The sequence below is a fragment of the Peromyscus eremicus genome, chromosome 2 (assembly GCF_949786415.1).
Source record: "Peromyscus eremicus chromosome 2, PerEre_H2_v1, whole genome shotgun sequence".
NCBI classification, from domain to species: domain Eukaryota; kingdom Metazoa; phylum Chordata; class Mammalia; order Rodentia; family Cricetidae; genus Peromyscus; species Peromyscus eremicus.
In genome coordinates, this window is record NC_081417.1 from 17,677,481 (window position 1) to 17,700,688 (window position 23,208).

At 39.0% G+C, this 23,208-nt stretch overlaps 1 protein-coding gene across 1 annotated transcript in view; it reads right to left on the reverse strand.

The window, feature by feature from the left end:
* Slc26a7 (solute carrier family 26 member 7) overlaps nt 1–23,208 on the reverse strand; it is a 125,437-nt gene that overhangs the window by 75,342 nt on the left and 26,887 nt on the right. Inside the window, exon 4 of the mRNA XM_059253885.1 lies at nt 22,628–22,800. Coding sequence (XP_059109868.1) covers nt 22,628–22,800 — 173 coding nt within the window. The remainder of the gene's footprint in view (nt 1–22,627; nt 22,801–23,208) is intronic.

Consider the following 23,208-nt stretch of genomic DNA (forward strand, 5'->3'; position numbering starts at 1 on the left):
CAAAGTCATGAACCAAAATGTCCAAGAAATTTGGGACACCATGAAAAGACCAAACCTACGAATAATAGGGGTAGAAGAAGGAGAAGAATACCAACTCAAGGGCACAGAAAATATATTCAACAAGATCATAGAAGAAAACTTTCCCAACTTAAAGAAGGAAATGCCTATGAAGATACAGGAAGCCTATAGAACACCAAACAGACTAGACCCCCAAAAAAAGTCCCCTCGCCACATAATAATTAAACAATTAAACGTACAGAATAAAGAAAGAATATTAAGAGCAGCAAAGGAAAAAGGCCAAGTGACATATAAAGGCAAACCTATCAGAATAACACCCGATTTCTCAATGGAGACTTTGAAAGCCAGAAGGTCCTGGACAGATGTAATGCAGACATTAAGAGACCATGGATGTCAGCCTAGACTAATATACCCAGCAAAACTTTCAATCGTCATAGATGGAGTGAACAAGACATTCCATGACAAAGCCAGATTTAAACAATATTTATCCACAAACCCAGCCCTACAGAAAGCACTAGAAGGAAAATTCCAACCTAAGGAAGTCAGATACAACCTCGAAAACACAGGCAATAGATAAAGCCACAGCAGTAGACCCCAACGAAGAAAAGTACACACACATCACCACCAAAAAAATAACAGGAATGAACAATCACTGGACATTAATATCCCTCAATATCAATGGACTTAATTCACCTATAAAAAGACATAGGCTTACAGAATGGATACGAAAGCAGGACCCATCTTTCTGCTGCATACAAGAAACACATCTCAAATTCAAAGATAGACACTACCTAAAAATAAAAGGCTGGGAAAAGACTTTCCAATCAAACGGTCTTAAGAAACAAGCGGGTGTAGCCATCCTGATATCCAGCAAAATAGACTTCAAACTAAAATCAATCAAAAGAGATCAAGAAGGGCATTACATACTCATCACAGGAAAGATCCACCAAGAGGAAGTCTCAATTCTGAACATTTATGCCCCAAACACAAGGGCACCCACATATGTAAAAGAAACATTATTAAAGCTTAAATCACATATAGAACCCCACACATTAATAGTGGGAGACCTCAACACCCCACTTTCACCACTGGACAGATCCCCCAAATCGAAACTTAACAGAGAAATAAAGGACTTAATTGATGTCATGACTCAAATGGACTTAATCGACATCTACAGAACATTCCATCCTAACAAAAAAGAATATACCTTCTTCTCAGCACCCCATGGAACCTTCTCTAAAATCGACCACATACTTGGTCACAAAGCAAATCTAAACAGATACAAAACAATTAGAATAACCTCCTGTGTTCTATCAGACCACCATGGTCTAAAGTTGGATTTCAACAACAACAAAAACTACAGAAAACCTACAATCTCATGGAAACTGAACAATACCCACCTGAATCACCAATGGGTTAAGGAAGAAATAAAGAAAGAAATTAAAGACTTCCTAGAGATCAACGAAAATGAAGACACCACATATCCAAACCTATGGGACACTATGAAAGCAGTACTAAGAGGGAAATTCATAGCACTAAACGCCCACATAAATAAGCTGGAGAAATCTCACACTAGTGACTTAACAGCACACCTGAAAGTTCTAGAACAGGAAGAAGCAAAGTCTCCCAGGAAAAATAGATGCCAGGAAATTATCAAAGTGAGAGCTGAAATCAATAAAATAGAAACAAAGAGAACAATACAAAAAAATTAATGAAACAAAGAGTTGGTTCTTTGAGAAAATCAACAAGATAGACAAGCCCTTATCCAAACTAACCAAAAGACAGAGAGAGAGCATCCAAATCAACAAAATCAGAAATGAAAAGGGGGACATAACAACAGACATTGAGGAAATCCAGAGAATCATCAGGTCATACTTCAAAAACCTCTATTCCACAAAACTGGAAAACCTAAAAGAAATGGATAATTTTCTGGATAGGTACCACATACCTAAATTAAATCAAGACCAGATAAACTATTTAAATAGTCCAATAACCCCTAACGAAATAGAAACAGTCATTAAAAGTCTCCCAACCAAAAAAAGCCCAGGACCAGATGGTTTCAGTGCAGAATTCTACCAGATCTTCAAAGAAGAGTTAATACCAATACTCTCTAAATTGTTCCATACAATAGAAACAGAAGGAACATTACCAAACTCCTTCTATGAGGCTACAATTACCCTGATTCCCAAACCAAACAAGGATACAACAAAGAAAGAGAACTACAGACCGATCTCCCTCATGAACATTGATGCAAAAATACTCAATAAAATACTGGCAAACAGACTCCAAGACCACATCAAAACAATTATCCACCATGATCAAGTAGGATTCATTCCAGGGATGCAAGGATGGTTCAACATACGAAAGTCTGTCAATGTGATACACCATATAAACAAACTCAAAGAAAAAAACCACATGATCATCTCACTAGATGCTGAAAAGGCATTTGACAAAATCCAACACCCCTTCATGATAAAGGTCTTGGAGCGATCAGGAATACAGGGAACATACCTAAACATAATAAAGGCAATTTACAGCAAGCCAACAGCCAACATCAAATTAAATGGAGAGAAACTCAAAGCAATTCCACTAAAATCAGGAACGAGGCAAGGCTGTCCGCTCTCCCCATACTTATTCAATATAGTACTTGAAGTTCTAGCCAGAGCAATAAGACAACATAAGGAGATTAAGGGGATACAAATTGGAAAGGAAGAAGTCAAGCTTTCCCTATTTGCAGATGACATGATAGTATACTTGAGCAACCCCAAAGATTCCACCAAGGAACTGATACAGCTTTTAAACACCTTCAGCAACATAGCAGGATACAAGATCAACTCCAAAAAATCAGTAGCCCTCCTATATACAATGGACAAAAAAGCGGAGAAGGAAATCAGAGATACATCACCCTTTACTATAGCCACAAATGACATAAAATACCTTGGGGTAATACTAACCAAGCAAGTGAAGGACCTATATGACAAGAACTTTAAGTCCCTGAAAAAAGAAATTGAAGAAGATGTCAGAAAATGGAAAGATCTCCCATGCTCATGGATAGGCAGAACTAACATAGTAAAAATGGCAATCTTACCAAAAGCAATCTACAGATTCAATGCAATCCCCATCAAAATACCAACACAATTCTTCACAGACCTGGAAAGAATAATACTCAACTTCATATGGAAAAACAAAAAACCCAGGATAGCCAAAAGAATCCTGTACAATAAAACAACCTCTGGAGGCATCACGATCCCTGACTTCAAGCTGTACTATAGAGCTACAGTAATAAAAACAGCTTGGTACTGGCATAAAAACCGACATGTGGACCAATGGAATCGAATTGAAGACCCTGATATTAATCCGCACACCTATGAACAAATAATTTTTGACAAAGAAGCCAAAAGTGCACAATGGAAAAAAGAAAGCATCTTCAACAAATGGTGCTGGCAAAACTGGATATCAACATGTAGAAGGCTGCAAATAGATCCATATCTATCACCGTGCACAAAACTTAAGTCCAAGTGGATCAAGGACCTCAACATAAATCCAGCTACTCTGAACCTGCTAGAAGAGAAAGTAGGAAGTAGTCTTGAACACATTGGCATAGGAGACCACTTTCTAAATAGAACACCAGTAGCACAGACACTGAGAGAAACAATCAATCAATGGGACCTCTTGAAACTGAGAAGCTTTTGTAGGGCAAAGGATACGGTCAACAAAGCAAAGCGACAGCCTACAGAATGGGAAAAGATATTCACCAATCCCACATCTGACAGAGGACTGATATCCAGAATATATAAGGAACTCAAGCAATTAGACATCAAAATGCCCAACAGTCCAATTAAGAAATGGGCTATAGAACTAAACAGAGAATTCTCAACAGAGGAAACTCAAATGGCTGAAAGACATTTAAGGAATTGCTCAACATCCCTAATCATCAGGGAAATGCAAATCAAAACAACTCTGAGATACCACCTTACGCCTGTCAGAATGGCTAAGATCAAAAACACTGAAGACACCTTATGCTGGAGAGGATGTGGAGCTAGGGGAACTCTCCTCCACTGCTGGTGGGAATGCAAGCTTGTACAACCACTTTGGAAATCAATATGGCGATTTCTTAGAAAATTGGGAATCCATCTCCCCCAAGATCCAGCTATACCACTCTTGGGCATATACCCAAGGAATGCTCAACCACACCACAAGAGCACTTGTTCAGCTATGTTCATATCAGCGTTGTTTGTAATAGCCAGAACATGGAAACAACCTAGATGCCCTTCAACTGAAGAATGGATAAACAAAATGTGGTACATATACACAATGGAATACTACTCAGCAGAGAAAAACAATGACATCATGAGGTTTGCAGACAAATGGATGGATCTAGAAAAAATCATCCTGAGTGAGGTATCCCAGACTCAGAAAGACAAACATGGTATGTACTCACTCATAACAGGATACTAGATGTGGAACAAGGATGACTGGACTGCTACTCACATCACCAGGCAGGCTACCTGGAAAACAGGACCCCAAGAAAGACACAGTGATCGCCCAATGACAGAGAAATGGAATGAGATCTACATGAACAGCCTGGACAGGAGTGGGGGTAGTGAAGGGCGAGGGTCGAGGGAAAGAGAGCTTGGGTGAGTGGGAGATCCCAGCTGGATCAAAAACAGAGAGGGAGAACAAGGAATAGGAGACCATGGTAAATGAAGACCACATGAGAATAGGAAGAAACAAAGTGCTAGAGAGGCCCACAGAAATCCACAAAGATACCCCCACAACAGACTGCTGGCAATGGTCGAGAGACAATCCGAACTGACCTACTCTGGTGATGGGATGGCCAAACACCCTAATTGTCGTGCTAGAAACCTCATCCAACTACTGATGGATCTGGAGGCAGAGATCCATGACTAGGCCCCAGGTGGATCTCTGGGAGTCCAATTAGCGAGAATGAGGAGGGTTTATATGAGAGAGAATTGTTGAGACCAAGGTCGGATAAAGCACAGAGACAAATAGCCAAACAAACGGAAACACATGAAATATGAACCAATGGCTGAGGGGTCACCAACTGGATCAGGCCCTCTGAGTGGGTGAGACAGTTGATTGGCCTGATCTGTTTGGGAGGCATCCAGGCAGTGGGACCGGGTCCTGTGCTCATTGCATGAGTTGGCTGTTTGAAACCTGGGGCCTATGCAGGGTCCCTTGGCTCAGCATGGGAGGAGGGGACTGGACCTACCTGGACTGAGTCCACCAGGTTGATCTCAGTCTGTGGGGAAGGCTTTGCCCTGGAGGAGATTGGAATGGGGGGCGGGCTGGGGGGAAGGTGAGGGGGGCGGGAGGGGGGAGAACAAGGGAATCTGTGGCTGATATGTAGAACTGAATTGTATTGCAAAATAAAAATTAAAAAAAAAAAAAAAAAAAAAAGAAGAAAACCTTCTCCATCATTCCCACAGAATTTACTGACAAATCTCCATGTCTTCCTTGCCTGTGTACAATGGGGCTTGAGGATGTCCTGAGTCCTGGTACACGAAGCTAGGGGAAAGAAGGGCACCAAATATCTGGAGGTCCAAGGTTTAACATGTACACAGATAATCACATCAAGAGAAAGATATTAAGTATACATATGCAAATGACCACAAAACAAAAATCTGCTGCCGCCCATGACTATAAGCCCCCATAGCTAAACTCCCTAGGTCACCAAAAGCAAACTTGAAAGTCAAAAGTAAGCCAGTAGTTGAAAAGAGCAAGAGGATTTGCAGGAATAGGAGAGGAACAAGAGGGTGTTAGATAAATAAATGTGTCAGGGTCTAAGACCTAGGAACCAACAAAGCTTCCAATGTCCAAGACTAGAACAAAATAAGCATAGTATTAGATTTTAAAATAAATATCCTTGAGTCCATATTGATATAAATGACTTACTAAATACATGGGAAAGAATAGGCACATGTCCTCTGCATAATTCCAGACATTTGTGCATGTTGTCCCCATGCCTTAATTCCCCATTTCCTATAACATCCACTCAGAAGTAGGCTATGTGACAGTGAATGCAATCCACGTACATTACAGATATGTATGAAAATGCCAAAAAGAAAATGCCATAATGAAACCCATTATTATGTATAATGAATATATACTAATAAAAGCTTTGTTTAAAGTAAAAAGAAAGAAAATGTGTCACTGGGTTCTAGAGGAAGATAGGAATACTATAGGAGTGGTTTTGTACTGTCCGTTACACTTGAGGCATTCCAGACAGCACATAATTAGAAATCATTCCAGAAGGGAAAGCATAGATGTAAAACAGTTCAGTGGGGTCAAGTGGAGAGGACAGTTCTGCTTGCTTAAAAGGAACAAAGCCAACCAAGAGGGAAGAGCAGCAAATAGAGCAGGAAATGTTGAAGTCAGAACATGCCGTACTCTAAATGCAGTTAAAGGAGAGTTTCGAAGGAACAAGTGACATCACTCTTCCATACATTTATTAAACACCTAATTTTGCCAAGATTTGTGCAGGTCTGGCTCCTACATCAGAGCCGTGCTTTGGTAGGCTTGATCTAATGTTAGGATGTGGTGAAGCGAAGTCATTTACAAGGTGAGCATGAGAAGGGTGGTCAGTGTGAGAAAGAAAGACACAGCCCCCCTAACCAAACAGAAAGAGAGGATAACAGAAAGATGGTCTTGATTACCCCACAGGCAAGCTCAGCATATGTCTGGCAAACATGATTTGACTTTGCTGCACCACAGAATATATCAGAAATTCACTTCCCTTGAGAATGTTTCTATTACAATTACATGGTTGAAGAGTATGCCATAATATATTTGGTTGCCAAAACCTTCATGCCAAAACTAAGTGAAACAAGAGAGCATGAGGGTCAGAACTGCCAGGGATGCGCTGGCTGACTCCTCTGCCTTCCTTTCTACTCCAGCCAAAGGACAACCCAGAAGTCAGCAGAAATGATGGGGGCATCGTGGTATTGAGGGACCGGGGAATGCAGGAGTTGAAAGGCAGTGTAGTTGAATTTGAATCTCTGTCATGTATGGGAATAATTGTGAAAAGAAGCAGGAGATTCTGCTGACTGGACCGGCATATATGATCAGAAGGGATCTAATAGAATATATGACCAACTTAGAAAATTCTAAGCTTTGTTAACCTCCTTCATTAAAAAACTGCACTACAGTTTAAAAGATAAAGAATGATTTCCTGTCCTTTATTAAAAAAAAAAAAAGAGGCAAAAAAAAAAACAAACCAAAGGCAAATCTGAAAATGTAAAAAAAAAAAATCTTCATTTAATTTTGGTTATTTAACATAGTGAAGCCACTAACATTTAATTGACCTTTCCCTCTTTAATTTCTTTAACTCATGGTTATAAAGCACCAGCTGCTAGAATTAGGGAAGTAAACAGTGTATGTTCCACAGAGGCCCGCAGTGCATGAAGGAAGGCAAACACTGTTTTCTGTATTGAGAAGCCTTAGAAGGAAAGGAATGAGCAGTGCCTTGTGGGAGCACAGAGTTACACATCCACATCTGATGACAGAGAGAAGAGCCTACAGGTGGACAGAGACATTTTCCAACCACTGAGCAAGCCTGGAACCCAGATTTCCACCCACCTCGTAGTGTGAGCCTGGAGCACAGGCTGCAAGGACTGTACAGGAAGTGACATATTGGAAAGACAAGAGCAGGGCTGGACCAGGACATGGTGGCTTTGTTTTCCTTCTTTCCTTTCTCCATACCAGCTTAGAAAGCGGGGCCTGGCATCGCATGCCTTCAGTTCCAGCATTGGGCAGACCAAGGCAACACAGTGAGTTCAAAGACAGCCTGAGCTACATAGGGAGACCTTGTCCCAAAAAATAAATAAGACTATAAACTGTTCAGGAGAGCAGTTATAATAGTGCAGACTGGAGTACAAATTCTACTGTGCCATCTTCTAATTATAATATTCTAAATAAAAGCTTAAAGGTGGTTGTGACTCAGTAAATACTTGCCTGAGTTTGATCACCAGACTCTACTCATTTAACAATAGTTGGGTACTGTGGCACACTTTTGCAATCCAGTCATGAGGAAGCAGAGACAGATGGATCCCTGGGGCTTACTGACCGGCCAGCATAGCCTACCTGGAAAGTTCTAGCTCAGCAAGAGACTGCTGCAAAATTCCTGGTGGATGCTGACAGAGAAATGACACTGATGCTGTCCTGTTGCCTGAGCACACACATGCATGTGTACACATGTGAACAATACACACAAAGACCCACATGTACAAAACCACAAAGATTATATGAGCCACTCTACCGATCAGTTTCTCTATGTGCCTAATATGGTACATTACTCATTTTCAGATGTCAGTGAGGCCTGACTTCAAGAGCTTATGTAGTAATCCTAGAGTATGGTAGACAGCAAAGGTGGTTTTTAATATGAAAAAAATTCCCTTTTATAACTTTAAGAATGTTGTAATTCTAACTTTATTTAAATAGTTTATGACTTAGGTCTTTCAGGTACAAATATATCTGGATAAATTTCAACCAAACAGAATGATGATTTCCTGACTCAAATGGTTGTAAACAATGCAACACTATCATAAGAGACTAGACGATTTTCAGAAAAGAATAGGTACGACACATGGAAAAGAGGGTAAATCGCTTTTATCTTAGGTCCTTCTATCCTCATGAGCATCTTAGTTACTACCTACGTATGTTTAGTGCACACCCACAAGGAGGTGGGAGATCTTCCGTTCAGGCCTGTAGTTTGTCATCCCTGAAGACTGCAGACCATATGTTTCCAGAAGCCACTGGTGCAATAACACTGGACTTTGTCACTGAACACTACCACCCCCTCATGTCACCAGTGCTTACGCAACTGTTGAACAAAGGAGCTGTATGTGCCTTGTCTCCAGGACAGAAATCTTGTCCTGTGGTTGCTTCAGGAAAGTAGAGCTTGGGAAAATTTCCAGAATTAAATGGGCAAAGGACAGTCCCAGGCCTCTAAGTTCTTGGAAAAAAGAAACAGGTAAAATGCCCATTCTGGAGACTAAGAAAAGCTTCAGGGACATCGGCGGCTCTGAATGTACGATGCCTTTTATTGAGTGCTCGTTTCTCTACAGAAATGTGTTGGTCCTGCATCTCAAAAGCTCAGTTCTGAAGTCAACAGCTCGTTGCTTGAGTGTGTAAGCAAGTCAAGAAAAGACTTTTTACTGCTACTGGCTTTGGACTAGAAAACTTGTTTTTCTTTTTCTTTTCTGTGTTTCCTCTAAAGTAATATTAATAATGCATAATTGTATCGGTTACACTAAAGATGGCTCTTTACAAATGGCAATGCACCTTAGAGCGAGATGATAGAGAGGATGGGGAGATGAGTCAGTGGCTAAAAGTGCTTGCTGAGCAAGCCTGAGGACCTGGGTTCAAATACATTACTCACATTAAAAAGCCAGGCTTGGCTATGCACATCTGCCACTCCAGTGCTGTGGAAAACAGAGTCAAGAGGCTCACTGGGAAGTAAATCAGAAAGTAACAGACTAGGACCCTTGACATGCTCCTCTGGCTTACATGTATGCACAGGCATTTGCACCTGGCTACACACACATGCATACACATTCACATACAATGAGAAAATGGTTCACTGAATAAAATGTGTGCACACAAACATGAGGAGCAAACTTCAGATCCCCAGCACATGTGTCCACTGGACAAGATGGCCCACCTGTAGTTACAACACATGGGAGATGGAGAAAGGGGATGCCTGGAGCAAAATGGCTATCTAGACAGCCACGGTAGCAAGCTCTGCTGTTAAGTGAGAGACCCTGACTCAAAGAGTGGAGAAAAAATGAGAAAGACACCCAATGTCAACCTCCAACCTCCACATGCACACAAACACATACATGTGAGTATCACAAACACGGAAACACACTTTAATACAACACACATGTTGCAAAAAGAAAAAAAAGAAATGAGAAAATAAGCATTAACATTGCTGTCAATTTAGCTACTGTGTTGTGCATAGTAAGCCAGTAAATGAGCTCTGTCAGTAATTCCTTCCAACGCTAAGAAACAACTGCAATGATCCTAGCCAATTAACAGCAGTAAGTGATGCCTGGACAGAAACGGGTCAACGGTTGCTATGGAGTGGGAATGGAGATGCATGTAAACAGTGAGAGGAAGTGTTTACAAGTTGTCCAGAAAAAAAATGGTTGTGTGTAATAGATATGTGTGACAGATGTTATGATTATATGGATTATGATTTCATGGATATGTAGAGATATCAAATTTTATCAAACTGTACTTTCTACATATGTAGAATTTAATGTATGACAATTTCACCTCACTAGAACAGTTTTTTAAAGGCCCATAATCTAATTTACAGCACAAATGCATGTTGCATTATATTGGTGTGACTGCACAATTATATTTTTACACAATATAAATAAAGTGGTAAGGGGGAGGAGAGGTTTGACATTGCTTGAATGACTATGAGTGAGAGGCACACACACAGAGACAGAGACAAGGAGAGGGAAAGAGAGAGAAAGGGAAAGCCAAGGAGCTACAAAAACATGATTCAGGCAAAGGTGGTCTACAGTATGAATGTGTCATTCTTAGAGTGGGATTGATCAAGTAGAAAAGACCGAAGAGATTAACAGCAATAAGAGAATAGAATTCATCACTGCACACAGATCTTTAGCCTCCGAAACTATCAGCCCTTTTTTTCTCATGGGCTCATAAAACATTCATTGTTACAGTTCATTATTAAAAGAAATAGATAAATAAGGCAATGCAGAAATATTACCATCAGCACTCCCTGGACACAATGCAGTTACACTACAAATTCTCAAAACTGAAAAGCACAAAAGGCCCATTCTTGTAAAAAAAAAAAAAAAAGAAAGAAAGAAAGAAAGAAAATATCTTAAATAATTGTTAGATAATTGCAATATAATAAATAATTGATTTACAAGCTGAAAATAGAAAATGAAAAACAAATACTCCCCTGATAGTCAAGGAAGGAAATAATAAATACTAAAAATAAAGCAAAAAGAGGAACAGGGAAAAAAGTCAACCTACTATTCCAAAATCCTAGTAAAAAATAAAATGAAAATAGGCTTAGAAACATGACTCTCTCAAGATCACTCACCTCTTTTCAACTACTGAGTTAAATAAAACATCAAGTGGGAAAAATGCCATCTGAAGAGTTGAAAAGTTAGATAGTAAAAACAATGTTTGCCTTAAAAAAGATGCAAAGAACAATCCAGGGCCTAGAGAGGCAAGTCAAGAAAAATACCAGTAAAATTGACGAGAAAAATCTGAAGTATAGCTTAAAAAGAAAAGAAAAAAAATAAAAAGAAAAGTAATGAGAGGAATTTAAGACTTAAAAAAACAAATAGAAATGTAAAAATGAAAATTTCAATGGCCCAAATAAAAAGCACAGGTAAACCCATCAACAGTAAACTCAACCAAGCATACAAATAATATTAGGGATGGAGGACAAGGTCAAGGAAGTACTAACTTCAAATATCAACATGGAAAGAAAAGATACGTGAACATGTATTCTAGAGAAACAAGTGGATGTCCAAACACAAGAGACATCTAGAACCCCCAAAAGACATAACCACAAAAAAACCTTACTGTCAAAGTATCAAAACCACAAAGTAGAGAGGCTGGAAAGATGGTTCCGTGGGTATAAATTCTTGCTCTACAAACAAGAAGAACTGAATTCAAATCCCAGAACCTATGTTTTAAAAAAGAAGAGGAGCCATTACAAACATGTACGTATAAGCCCAGGATTGAGGGTAGAGGCAGCTAGGCCCTGAGAACTTGCTGAGCAGTCAGCCCAGATGAAACGGTGGGCTTCTCTTGCAGTAAGAGACCCTGTCTCAGCAAAAAGGTGAACAGGAGGAAAACATCTGGTCTTCTGCTGCCTCTGCATGTCCATGCATCAAAGCATGCACACACACACACACACACACACACACACACACACACACACACACACAAATCCTCCAAAACTAAAAAGAAAAATGTAAAATAGAAAAAAATAATATTAAAAGTTGTGAGAAAAACACCAACACATCTTCAAAGACAAATACATTAGCTCTTAAATTAACAAAATCCAAGAAAGAATGGAATGCTATATTTGCAGTCTCAGAGACGAAACAGCTATCAACCACACAGCTATGGCCAGCAAAGCTAACTTTTAAAAGCTGATGGAAAAATAAAGACATGTCAAGACAAACATAAACTAAGGCAGTTCAGGACCTACAAGGCAACACTAGAGGTGGTGTCCGAAGCAGAACTTCACAAAGCCTGGGGAAGACAAAGTTTATGAAAGGAGTGGATGGACAACAGGGAGCCGGGTGAAATCCACACTGTCTAGCACAGGAAATCGGAAAACCTTGTTTTTAAAAACAAACAAGCAACAACAACAACAACAAAAAAAAAACAGGTCCAACTATGTGTTGGATACACATCTCACTAGGAAAGACACTCCCAGAATGAAAGTCCAAGGACTGAAGTCAATCAACAAAAAAATAAAAGCTAAAAATAAGTCAGCACCACTATTATATCCAATAAAATAGACTCACCCTTACTCACATTATCTAAACTGAAAACCAATAAAGGGCCTTCAAAGTTAAACTATGCCACAGCTCAAATCAAACTGAATATGCCACCAACATAAACGAAATACACATTTTTCTCTGAAGCCCAATAGGACACTCTGTAAATAGAGCACATTCTATGTCACATAGAAAGACTTAGCACACACAAAAGAAATTAAATAATTTCTTGTAACTTCTCAGCTCACAGTTTACTAAAACAACAACAAAAAATTGATACCAGATGAAACTACACAAATACTAGAGACTGAGCAATGTTCTTCAATAATACACTATTCATTATGAAAGTATAACCTCCTAGGAACTTTGGAATATAACTAAGGCAGTTCTCGCAAGAAAGTTTTACAGCTATGAGTTCCAACTGTAAAAAAATAAGACCATGAATACATAATACAATATGATAGCAGATCTTAAAAACAAGAAGCCAAAAACAAAACCAGTAGGCCACAAGAAATAATACTAAAGATCTGGAAATAAATTGATAAGATAGAGACTAAACGAACAACACATAGGACCATCAGACACAAACTCCATTCTTTGAAAAGCAAAGTTTAGAAACTGCTAGCCAAACTAACCAAAAGAAATAGAGGGAAGACCCCAAAAAAAAAATGTGAGATTGAATAAAAGGGGTGATACAGAAATTTCCAGTAGAAAGCAAATGATTAATAAGGAGTATTTTGAAAACTTATATTCCAACAAACTAGAGTATCTACATGAAATGGATAAATTATTAGTAACATATGACTTAGCCAAATAAATTAAGATGATATAAACAACTTAGACAGATCCATAACAATTAACAAGAATGAAGCAGTAGTAAAATGTTTCTCAACAAAGAAAAGCCCAGGGACAGACTGATTTATTGCAAAATACTAATAAACCCTTAAGGGTAAGTTAACACTACTAATACTCCTCAGATCATTCTAGAATCAGAAATAGAAGGAATACTACCAAACGCCTTCTGGGTAAGATCATAACAATGCCAAGAAATGATACACCAATTTCTCTGATGAACGTATTACAAAAGTTCTCAATAAAATATTTGAAAATATGTTCAAGAACAAAATAAGAACATCATACTAGTGCTAAATAATTCCTCATTCATGCTCATGAAAGTAACCATAATTAAGCACAACGAATAAGAAAAGAGACACCAAAGTATAAGGGGTCATGTTTGGACGAATAGTTTCAGCAGAAAAGAGATGAGTAGTGAAAAGGGAGAGGATTACCAAACTTTCAGTATATACATGTATGAAACTGTTAAGGAATAAAAATTTTAAATCAGATTTAAAAATATCAAACCCCAAGAGCAAGTTGATCTCATATAAGGGATACAAGATTTGTTCAACACAAATCAATAACTATACTAAAACATATAAATGTTTTATGTTATGACTTATGAATGGTAATGAAAGATCTTCTCAATATATGCAGAAATCCAATATCCCTTCCTCATAAGAGAGCCCTGATGGAAACTTAGAATTAAAAGACTATATCTCAACATCACAAAGGCTAGAGATATAATAGACTAGGTACTAACCTTATACCAAATGGAAAGAAGCTGAATATATTTCCTTTAAGAGAAGTGTGACGAGAGGATCCACTCCATTTTTATTCAACACAGTTCTCAAAATCTTTGAGTAGTAAGACAGGAGAAAGTCATAAAAAAGGTACAATATAGAATAGCAAGAAGCTAAAGTATTCTTACTTGCAGACAGTGTCATTCTATACTGCAAGATCTTCAAGATTCAAAAAAAGTAGTAGTATACAAAACTGTGGGAGTTTGAATAAGAGTGGCCCCAATAGGCACAAACTTTACAATGCTTGGTTCCCAGCTGGTTGCTGATTAGGAAGGATTAGGAGATGTGGTCTTGTCAGAGGAGGTGTATCATCACTTTGGGTTGGTTTTGAAGTTTCAAAAGCCCACACCAGACCCAGCATCTGCCTCTGTCTATCTACTGCCAGTGAAGCAGGATGTAAAGCTCTCAGCTCCTGCTTCAGCATCATGCCTGTCTGCTCCCACCATGATGATAGTGAAGTAACCTGCTGAAACTACAGGCAAGCCCACAATTAAATTCTTTCTTTCATAAGAGTTGCCTTGTGTCTTTTCAGAGCAACAAAATGGTAACTAAAACAGTAGTTGGTACCAGAGACGGGCCTGCACACGCTGTTTGGAAGAATATGGACGACTTTAGGACTTTGGACTGGAGAAGAGGTTGAATGCTTTGAGCGGGGTTTAAAGGGCCAACCTAGTAGGAACATGAAAGAAAGTAGTGCTGATGGGGTGTGATTTGAATTACGGAGTCCTGGCTCAAGAGGTTTCAGAGGGTAACAATATTAATATTAGCAGCTGAGCTACAGACCATTCTTGTGAGATTTTGGCAAAGAATGGGACTATATTTTGTCCTTGTCCTAAGAGCTTCCTGAGGTTAAATTGAAGAGTTTTGGTTTAATGTCATTGGCAGAAATTGCAAGACAGCCTAGTATTGACTGTGTCCTGTGGTTATTTGCAATTACTCATATGCAGATCCACAATGAAAAGGTGCAAGCTGGATGAAGAGAAATACAAAATGTACAGTTTGAAGAGAAAAGGAGCACCTGGAAATGTAATGTTGGAGCCAAGTCCTGTGCTCAAGGAGATAAAAGGCTTAAAGAAAGGCCTGATGCTAAATGAGAGCGTCATACCCTCAGGGCAAGACCCAACACAGCTAATCCTGTATCCTGTGAAAGGAACAAGCCTGGGGGATTTCCTCAGTCTAGAAACCATCAAGTCAAAGCTGACAGAAGGTGGCCAGGTTTCAGCCCAAGCAGGCAGCAGAATTTAGCAGCTTTGACCACATGGTTCAGAATTTAAAGTCAATAATGATATAGGCAAGGAGTTATGTAACCTTCCTCTGTGATTAAAGAAAGCGACTGGGTCCAGGCATCTTACAGAGCAGTCCCTGCATGGAGGATTAGAGAGGCCATTGCATGAAGCTGTGAAGGTGAAGCCTGGATTGAGTTGGAGATGCCAAGATGTTGGAGATACTAGAATCGCCAAGAAGAGCTGCCAGGTGCAGGGTGTGGAACCAGCACCATTTCATGTTGGAATCAAGTGATCTGATTTCTTATTTTACAAGGGGTTATGGTTAAGAGCTTGCTTTGAGTCTCAGAAGAAACTTCAGACTTTGAAATTGAAAGACTATGGGACTTCTGAAGTTGTACTAAATACATTTTGCATTATGATAGGGCTACCAGCCTATGGGGGTCAGGGGGTGAAATGTAGTAGTTTAAATGAGAATGTCCCCAGTAGGTGCATATGTTTGAATGATTGGTACCCAGTTGCTATAAACTGTTGAGAAGGATTAGGGGGTGTGGCTTTGTTAGAGATGTGTCACTGGGGGTTGGTTTTAAGGTTTCAAAAGCCCACACCAGGCCCAGTATCAGCCTCTTTCTCTGTTACTGTCTATCAATCAAGATGTACTGCTCTCAGCTACTGCTCTAGAACCTCACTCATCTGCTTCCTGCCATGATGATAATGGACTAACAGTCTGAGCCTACAAACAAGTCCCCAGTTAAAAGTTGCCTTGGTCATGATGTCTCTTCAAAGCAATAGAACAGTAACTAAGACCAAAAAAAAAAAAAAAAAAAAAAAAAAAAAAAAAAAAAAAAAAAAAAAAAAAAAAAAAGGCTTACTGAAAAAGAAATCAGGGGAAATTCCCATCTGTAATAGCTATTAAACATTATAAAATATCTAGGAATAAATGAAGTTAACTAAGGAGTAAAAGACCTCTACAACAAAACCTTCAATATATTAATGAAAGAAATTAAAGAAGACATCAAGCAATAGAAAAACTCTCCCATGCTTACAAATTGGCAGACTCAGCATTGTAAAAAGTCTATATTATTGAAATGGATCTACAGGTTCAATGAAATCTATTTTAAAAATACCAATGACATTCTTCACATAACTAGAAAACAATTCTGAAATCCACATGGAAGCATGAAAGAGCCTTAATAAGCAAGGCAAGCCTACACAGAAAGATCACTATTGTAGATCCTTATTTCTCACCCTACACAAACAGCAATTAGAAATGATTCAAAGACCTTGATATAAGATTTGTATCTTTAAAATGTTAGAGGAAAAAATAAGTAAAATACTTCAAGATATGGGCATAGGCAAGGACTTTCCAAACAGAACTCCAGCATGGGAAACAATCCCAAAATATATAGATAAAGTTCCATAAAATTAAAAAGCTTGTGCAGAGCAAAGAAAGTGATCACCAGAGTGAAGAGACAGCCTATGGAATGGGAGAAGATCCTTGCCAGCTACACGTCAGATATGGGAGTAATGCATATAATACATAAAGAACTGAGAAACTTAAACACAAAATGAATCCAGTTGTCCAACCAGTCAATGGAAAAATGGAGTGACTAGACCATTCTCAAAAGAAGAAATACAAATGGTTAAGAAATATTGAGAATGCCGAAAAGAAAAGGAAGTGCTTTAGGATTGCTTCTCCTCACAGTCAGAATGACTGACTGTCATAAACAAATAGCTGTAAAGGCTGGTGAAGATACTGGGAAAGAGGAGTCCATATTCATGTTAGTGGAAGATAAACAGGTAAAGAAAGCCACTTTGGGCGTCAGTGAGGAGGTTTGAGGTTCTTAAAAACATACAGGATTACCATACAACCCACCTATATCATGCTCAATTTATATATATATTTATTTATAATTTTTATAATTTATATAAATTTATATATATATATCAAAAGGGCTTTAAGTCAACACACTACAGAGATGGTTACACATTCATCTTTATTGATTCACAATTGACAGTTTTCAGGATATGAAACAAACCTATATATCTATCAATATTTGAGCAGACAAAATGTGGTCTATATACACAATAAACTTTTATGTACCCATAACGAGGAATGAAATTGTGACATTTTCAAGTCAGTGGGTAAATTGTGCATGTGAAGTGGTGTAAGCCAGACCCAGAAAGAAAAATGTGACACATTTTTTCTCATGTATTGACTCTTGATGAAGCAGGTACTGTGAATGGGAGGAAGAGATCTTACGAGAGTTGGAAGACAGACTGTAGGAATACCTGTGACAAGAAAGCGGAAGGAGCCAACTGAGAAGGAAGAAGCAGAGCAAAAGGAAGGAGACAAGGAGATGGGAGGGAGCAGTAGGGATGAAGAGTGAATTAAAAAGTAAAACGGGGTGTGTGTGTGTGTGTGTGTGTGTGTGTGTGTGTGTGTGTACACGTGTGTGGGGGGGGTATGTATGTGTGGGTATGTGTGTGTGTGAGTGTGTGTGTTTGGGGGGGTAAGTGTATGTATTTGTGTATGTATGTGTGTTTATGTGTGTATGTATGTATGTGGGTGGGTGGGTATGTGTGTGGGTATGTGTGTATATATGTATGGGTATGTGTGTGTGTATGTATGTGTATTTATGTGTGTGTGTGGGTATGTGTGTGGGTATATGTGGCTATGTGTGTGTGTATGTATGTGTGTTTATGTGTGTGTGTATGTGTATGAAAACACCAAATTAAAACAATTACTTTGTGTGGTGAATTAAAGAAAATATAGAAATTAAAAAGTATTAAAATATAAAATTAACACATAAAATTAGGTTTCCGAGCCACAAAAAGTAGCCACATGGTATAATGTTAAAGAAAATCCCATTTATAACAGCAGCAAAGCAGTATAAGGAATAAGTGTCACTCAGGAATAAGTGTCACAAAGATGTGTAAAATCTGTACAAGAAGACTTTACTAGACCACTGACGCACACAGAACTAGACCTGAACAAAACTAAAGCATCCTGTGTTCTTGGGTGTGATGAACCAGTGTTATAAAGACAGCATTAACACCATAACAATACAAATTCCAATGTAATTGCTTTCGTGGATACTAAAACCACGCTAGGAACCATCATGAATAGGCACAAAAACTCACAAAGGTCAGCTGTCCTATATGACACTAAATTATAAAATGAAGTCTCTATGAAAGCAAGTGTTACTGTCCTGAGAACAGATACATAATGAATAGGATAGATTCTGAATTCTATCTAAATACATATGGAAAAAATAAGGTTGGCACATTACATCTATACAAACCGGAACCCTTAAATAAATGTTGCTGACACAATGAGACAGCCACTTACAAAACAAGAATGAAGTCAGATTCATACATCACATCATATATTAAAAAAAAAAAAAACAACTTTACTTTTTTGTTTTATATCCCTGGTTCTTTTTTTCCTTCCTTCCTTCCTTCCTCCCTCCCTTCCTTCCTTTTGTTTTTGTTTTTCAAGACACAGTATCTCTGTGTATATTCCTGGCTGTCCTGAAACTCACTCTGTTTACCAGGCTGACCTTGAACTCAAGAGACCCACCTGACTCGGCCTCCCGAGTGCTGGTATTAAAGACATGCGCCACCACTGCCTGGCTAACATCCCTAGTTCTTTAGGCCTTTGCACTTAGCAAGAAGGCAATGTAATTCTATGAACATTAAAAACTTTTCCTCAGTCATCAAAAAAAGCAAATATAAAGGGAAACAAATTCAAATCCTAGTAGTGCCAGGAGGAGGAAGTATGTGAATTCCTCTATCAACTCATTGTAACAGGAAAGCTTTCCAATGCTTGCTTAAAATTCATTGACAATATAAAAAATGACATGAATTTGATACAATATATTTTTCAATTGTACATGGTAAAATATAATCAAATAATGGTCAAAATAAAAAATTAGCAACACAAAGCATACTTAAGGGCTAAAATCCCTAACATAGAGAACTCTTGGAATTTGAAGGGAAAGAGACAGAAAGAAAAGACTTCTGGAAAAGTTAGAAAAGATCCCAGGATTCTGGGGTCAGTTGCCAGTAAGAAATAGACAGACAGACAGACAGACAGACAAGAAAGGAAAAAGAGAGAAGAAAGGGAGGGAGGGAGAGAGATTGAAAACTGAAAAGCATACTAAGGCACAGGGCACTGTTATGTAATAAAAGAAAGCAGATCCACTTGTTAATTGAATGTGCTGACAGACATGGCCACCTACCAATATGCCAACCGAAGCAACTGACGTGTCTACAGTCTGCCTCTGAGGACTGGCCCATCTGCCCCCTGCAGCTGAGAACATTTCTAATTGACACAGTCTGGGAATCAGGTCAATCATGAGTGCTTCAGAAAACTTAAAAAAACATTAATAATTGTATGTATTGGGCCTTCAGGAGTAGGGCAACATAAAAGTAAGGAAAACAATCCAACAATGGTTGAAAAGCATCCTGTGCTTGCAGAACACTTTCCTCATTGTCAATGGACTTAGGACAGATAAAGGAAAGTCATGGTGGAGGAGGTGGATCCCAAAGATCTCCCCGACTCTACAGTTCTAGCCCAACAATGGACAGATGAGTGTGGGGTCACATGAAGTTCAGGCATCTGCTGACAGGTTGACTAACTCACTGATCCACATTCAGGACCCGAGCCTGGACAGTGGAAGGAAAGCAGATGTTTGAGGAGATTGTAAGAGAAAACACATAACTATCTGGATCCCATTTTACAAGCAATAAAAGGCTGTGAAATGAAACCATTTTATTATCTTTAATAATATCCTGCTTTACTCTTCAATTTCTCAGGAGTTTCAGTGAGAGCAGTGAGATTTAGTTTTCTTGCTCAGATCTTGGCCTCTTCTTTTTATATTTCACTATGTAAGTTCTTATCCAAATATGCTGAATGATAATAAAATGCCAGGTGATCATTTGAGACTCATAGAAAATGGTTAAAATGAGAGTAAGAAGACAGTTAGTAGTCTATTAACAATAATAGAAAAGTACTAATATCCACCTATAACTACTTGTTTCGTGCTGCATTGGTTAACAGGAATGTAAAATGATGGAGCAAGGGGAAGCATTGTGATCTTTTTACCATTTTAATACAGAGATTTTCATTTTAAATGAGCAGGAATTAAGAAAAACTTGATCAAATTCAGTGTAACATATCTGGGCCCAATCACCAGTTCACACAGCTGATTCTGAGACAGAGCCATGGTCAGGTGTTTTCCAGAGCCTTCCAAGGACCGTGAGAGCAAAGGTCAGCAAGCCTGCCCACACAAGTGTATGCTGGCCGCATCCACGTTTGAAAGCACTTGGTGAAGGTCACAGGGTAACAGAGCTGGGCTGTGCTTCCTCCTTCTGTCTAAAGACTGAATCTGACAGGCCAGCTAGTCCACTTGGTCATTGAGGTAAAACAGTTCATTTTTTCTCAGCAACTACGCAGAATTTCAGTTCTTACTGCATTTCATACCTTGATTCTTCAGTTCTTCTGATACAATCAGAAGGCAATATTCTAAGGATTTGAGTTTCTTTTTCTCTAGATCACATTTGTTCCTTCCCATTTATTCACACAATCATCAACTATTCTCCTTTTCTGCTGTTCATATATGATCTTGTAAATCATGGGGCAATATTTCAAAAGGAACTATCAGCCCAGAACATAGACCCTCAGAAAAGTTATATAGACATGATTTAGATTACAAGAATGAGAAGGCAAAAATGACCACTATACAGGGAATTTTGTGCTTGGTATTGAGTGTCTTCTGTGTGTTTACGGTTTTGAGTGTGAAATGTATCTTCAAAACTGATGCTGAAGGTTTGCTTCCCAAAGCAATGCTCAGAGTGAAGATTAGACCATTATGGCTGGGACCCACTCCATGGACAGAGTCATGGTCTGGTGGTGTTACTGGGAGGTGAAAACTAAGGATGAAGCCACGTTGCAGGCAGTGGATCACAGACCATGTGCTTCAGAGACTGCCAGTGTCCAATTCACTCCCCTTCTCCCTGCTTTTTGGCTACCCCATGATGAGCTTTTTTCTTCTGTGATGTTCTGTGTCATCACTGGCCCTGAAATAAAGCTTAGTGATGGTGGACTGATAGTTCTGAAACTGTGGGCACAACTAAATCCTTTCTCCTGTAAGTTGTTTTAATCAGGCACATTATCAGTTACCAAAAGTGACTGACAGGTCATGTCCATCTTAAAGTCTCTTCTGAGGGATCCAGATCTGATCATTTTATTAAAAACAGCAAATACCAAATGTTGATATTCTGAGGAGAATTTAACAATAGCCCATGTGGCAGCATTAGACATTCCGAGTTGTAAAAAAGGCAAAGACTGGTAGAATCTGAGTCCAGAGACCTCATAGCAGCAAGCCCAGGATACAGACTAAGGGCCATTTCTTGCCCGAGTACAGAACAAAATCATAAAGTGCTTAAGTAGAGAAGCATTTGAGAAAGCTAGCTGCATCTTCCTATTGTAGAAATTTCACCCACGACATTCCCTCCAATGATACTCTGGTCATGTATGAGCACAGCATGGACTCACTGTATTATGAGGAAGCCCATTCAACCTTTTTAAAAATATTTATTCTTGACTTTACGTGTATGAGTATTTTACCTACATGGATATATGTGTACCATATCATATGTATGCCTGGTTCCCTAGAGGCCAGAAGAGGATGTTGGATCCCCTGAAACTAGACGGGCAGTTTTCAGCCTCCATGTGAGTGTTTAGAAGCGAACCTATGTCCCTGGCAAGAGAAGCAAGTGTTTTCACTCAGCCATCTCTCCAGGCCATAAGACACTCTTTAAAAATATTAAAATTTTACTTTAATTTTACTTTATGTTTTTGTCTTTATAACTTTTCACACAATATATTGTATCATATTCTTTTCCCTTCTCCAACTCCTCCTAGATCCTAACATCTCCCTACTCACTCAACTTCATGTTCATCCCCCTACTCAAAAAAAAAAAAAAACAACCTTTTAAAGATTTGATTTTGTTAAATGTTTCTCTGTGTGTTCAATTTGTTGATTCTACTTCATTCATCTAAGCAGCATTTATAGAACCACTATGTATTTCCGTAATCATAAGACACATCCGCCCTTTTTCCATCTGGAGAGAAACCCCTGGTTAAAAACACAACCCTGCTTGCGTTCCCTTTGCTCCTGTTCCCCTCTGTCCTCTCCAGGTCCGAGCTGCTTACCTGAATCACTCCTCCCAAGAAGGAAACTGCCGTGGCAACCCCGATTCTCTGGAGCTCGAAGTCGGATAAGCCCAGCACACTTGAGTTGCTCTGCATGCTGAGGTTCCTGCTGCTTTGAGGGACTAGCCTTTCCACAGCATTGGCTGATATCAAGGAAGTCAAGGCAAAGGTGCCTGAAAATAAGAACGATATTAGAAAATATCCACCGAAACATTAAAGAGTTGCTAGATTCTTTCATGAATATTAAAAAGCCAACAAGAGCTATGAGAAATATGTTCTACCCCATTTCTCGGCCTTTCGCTCCACTCCATGAAAGAAACAGTACATCTGACCTGCTGTGATGCCCACTGAGCTATTGTGTCTTTCTGAGTCACACACTTTCCTAACTCTCTGAATAGAGACCATCTAAGATGCAGGATTGTGGCCTAGATTTACATCCAGCCGTTCAACATACCAACAACGCCACCTAAAGTACATCACTCTGGGTCTAACTTGCCTTATCCACTAAATGATACTCGCACCCAGACTATAGAGTTTGAGGGGAATAAAATGAGAAAAGCTTGAAGACCTTGATGGGTAAC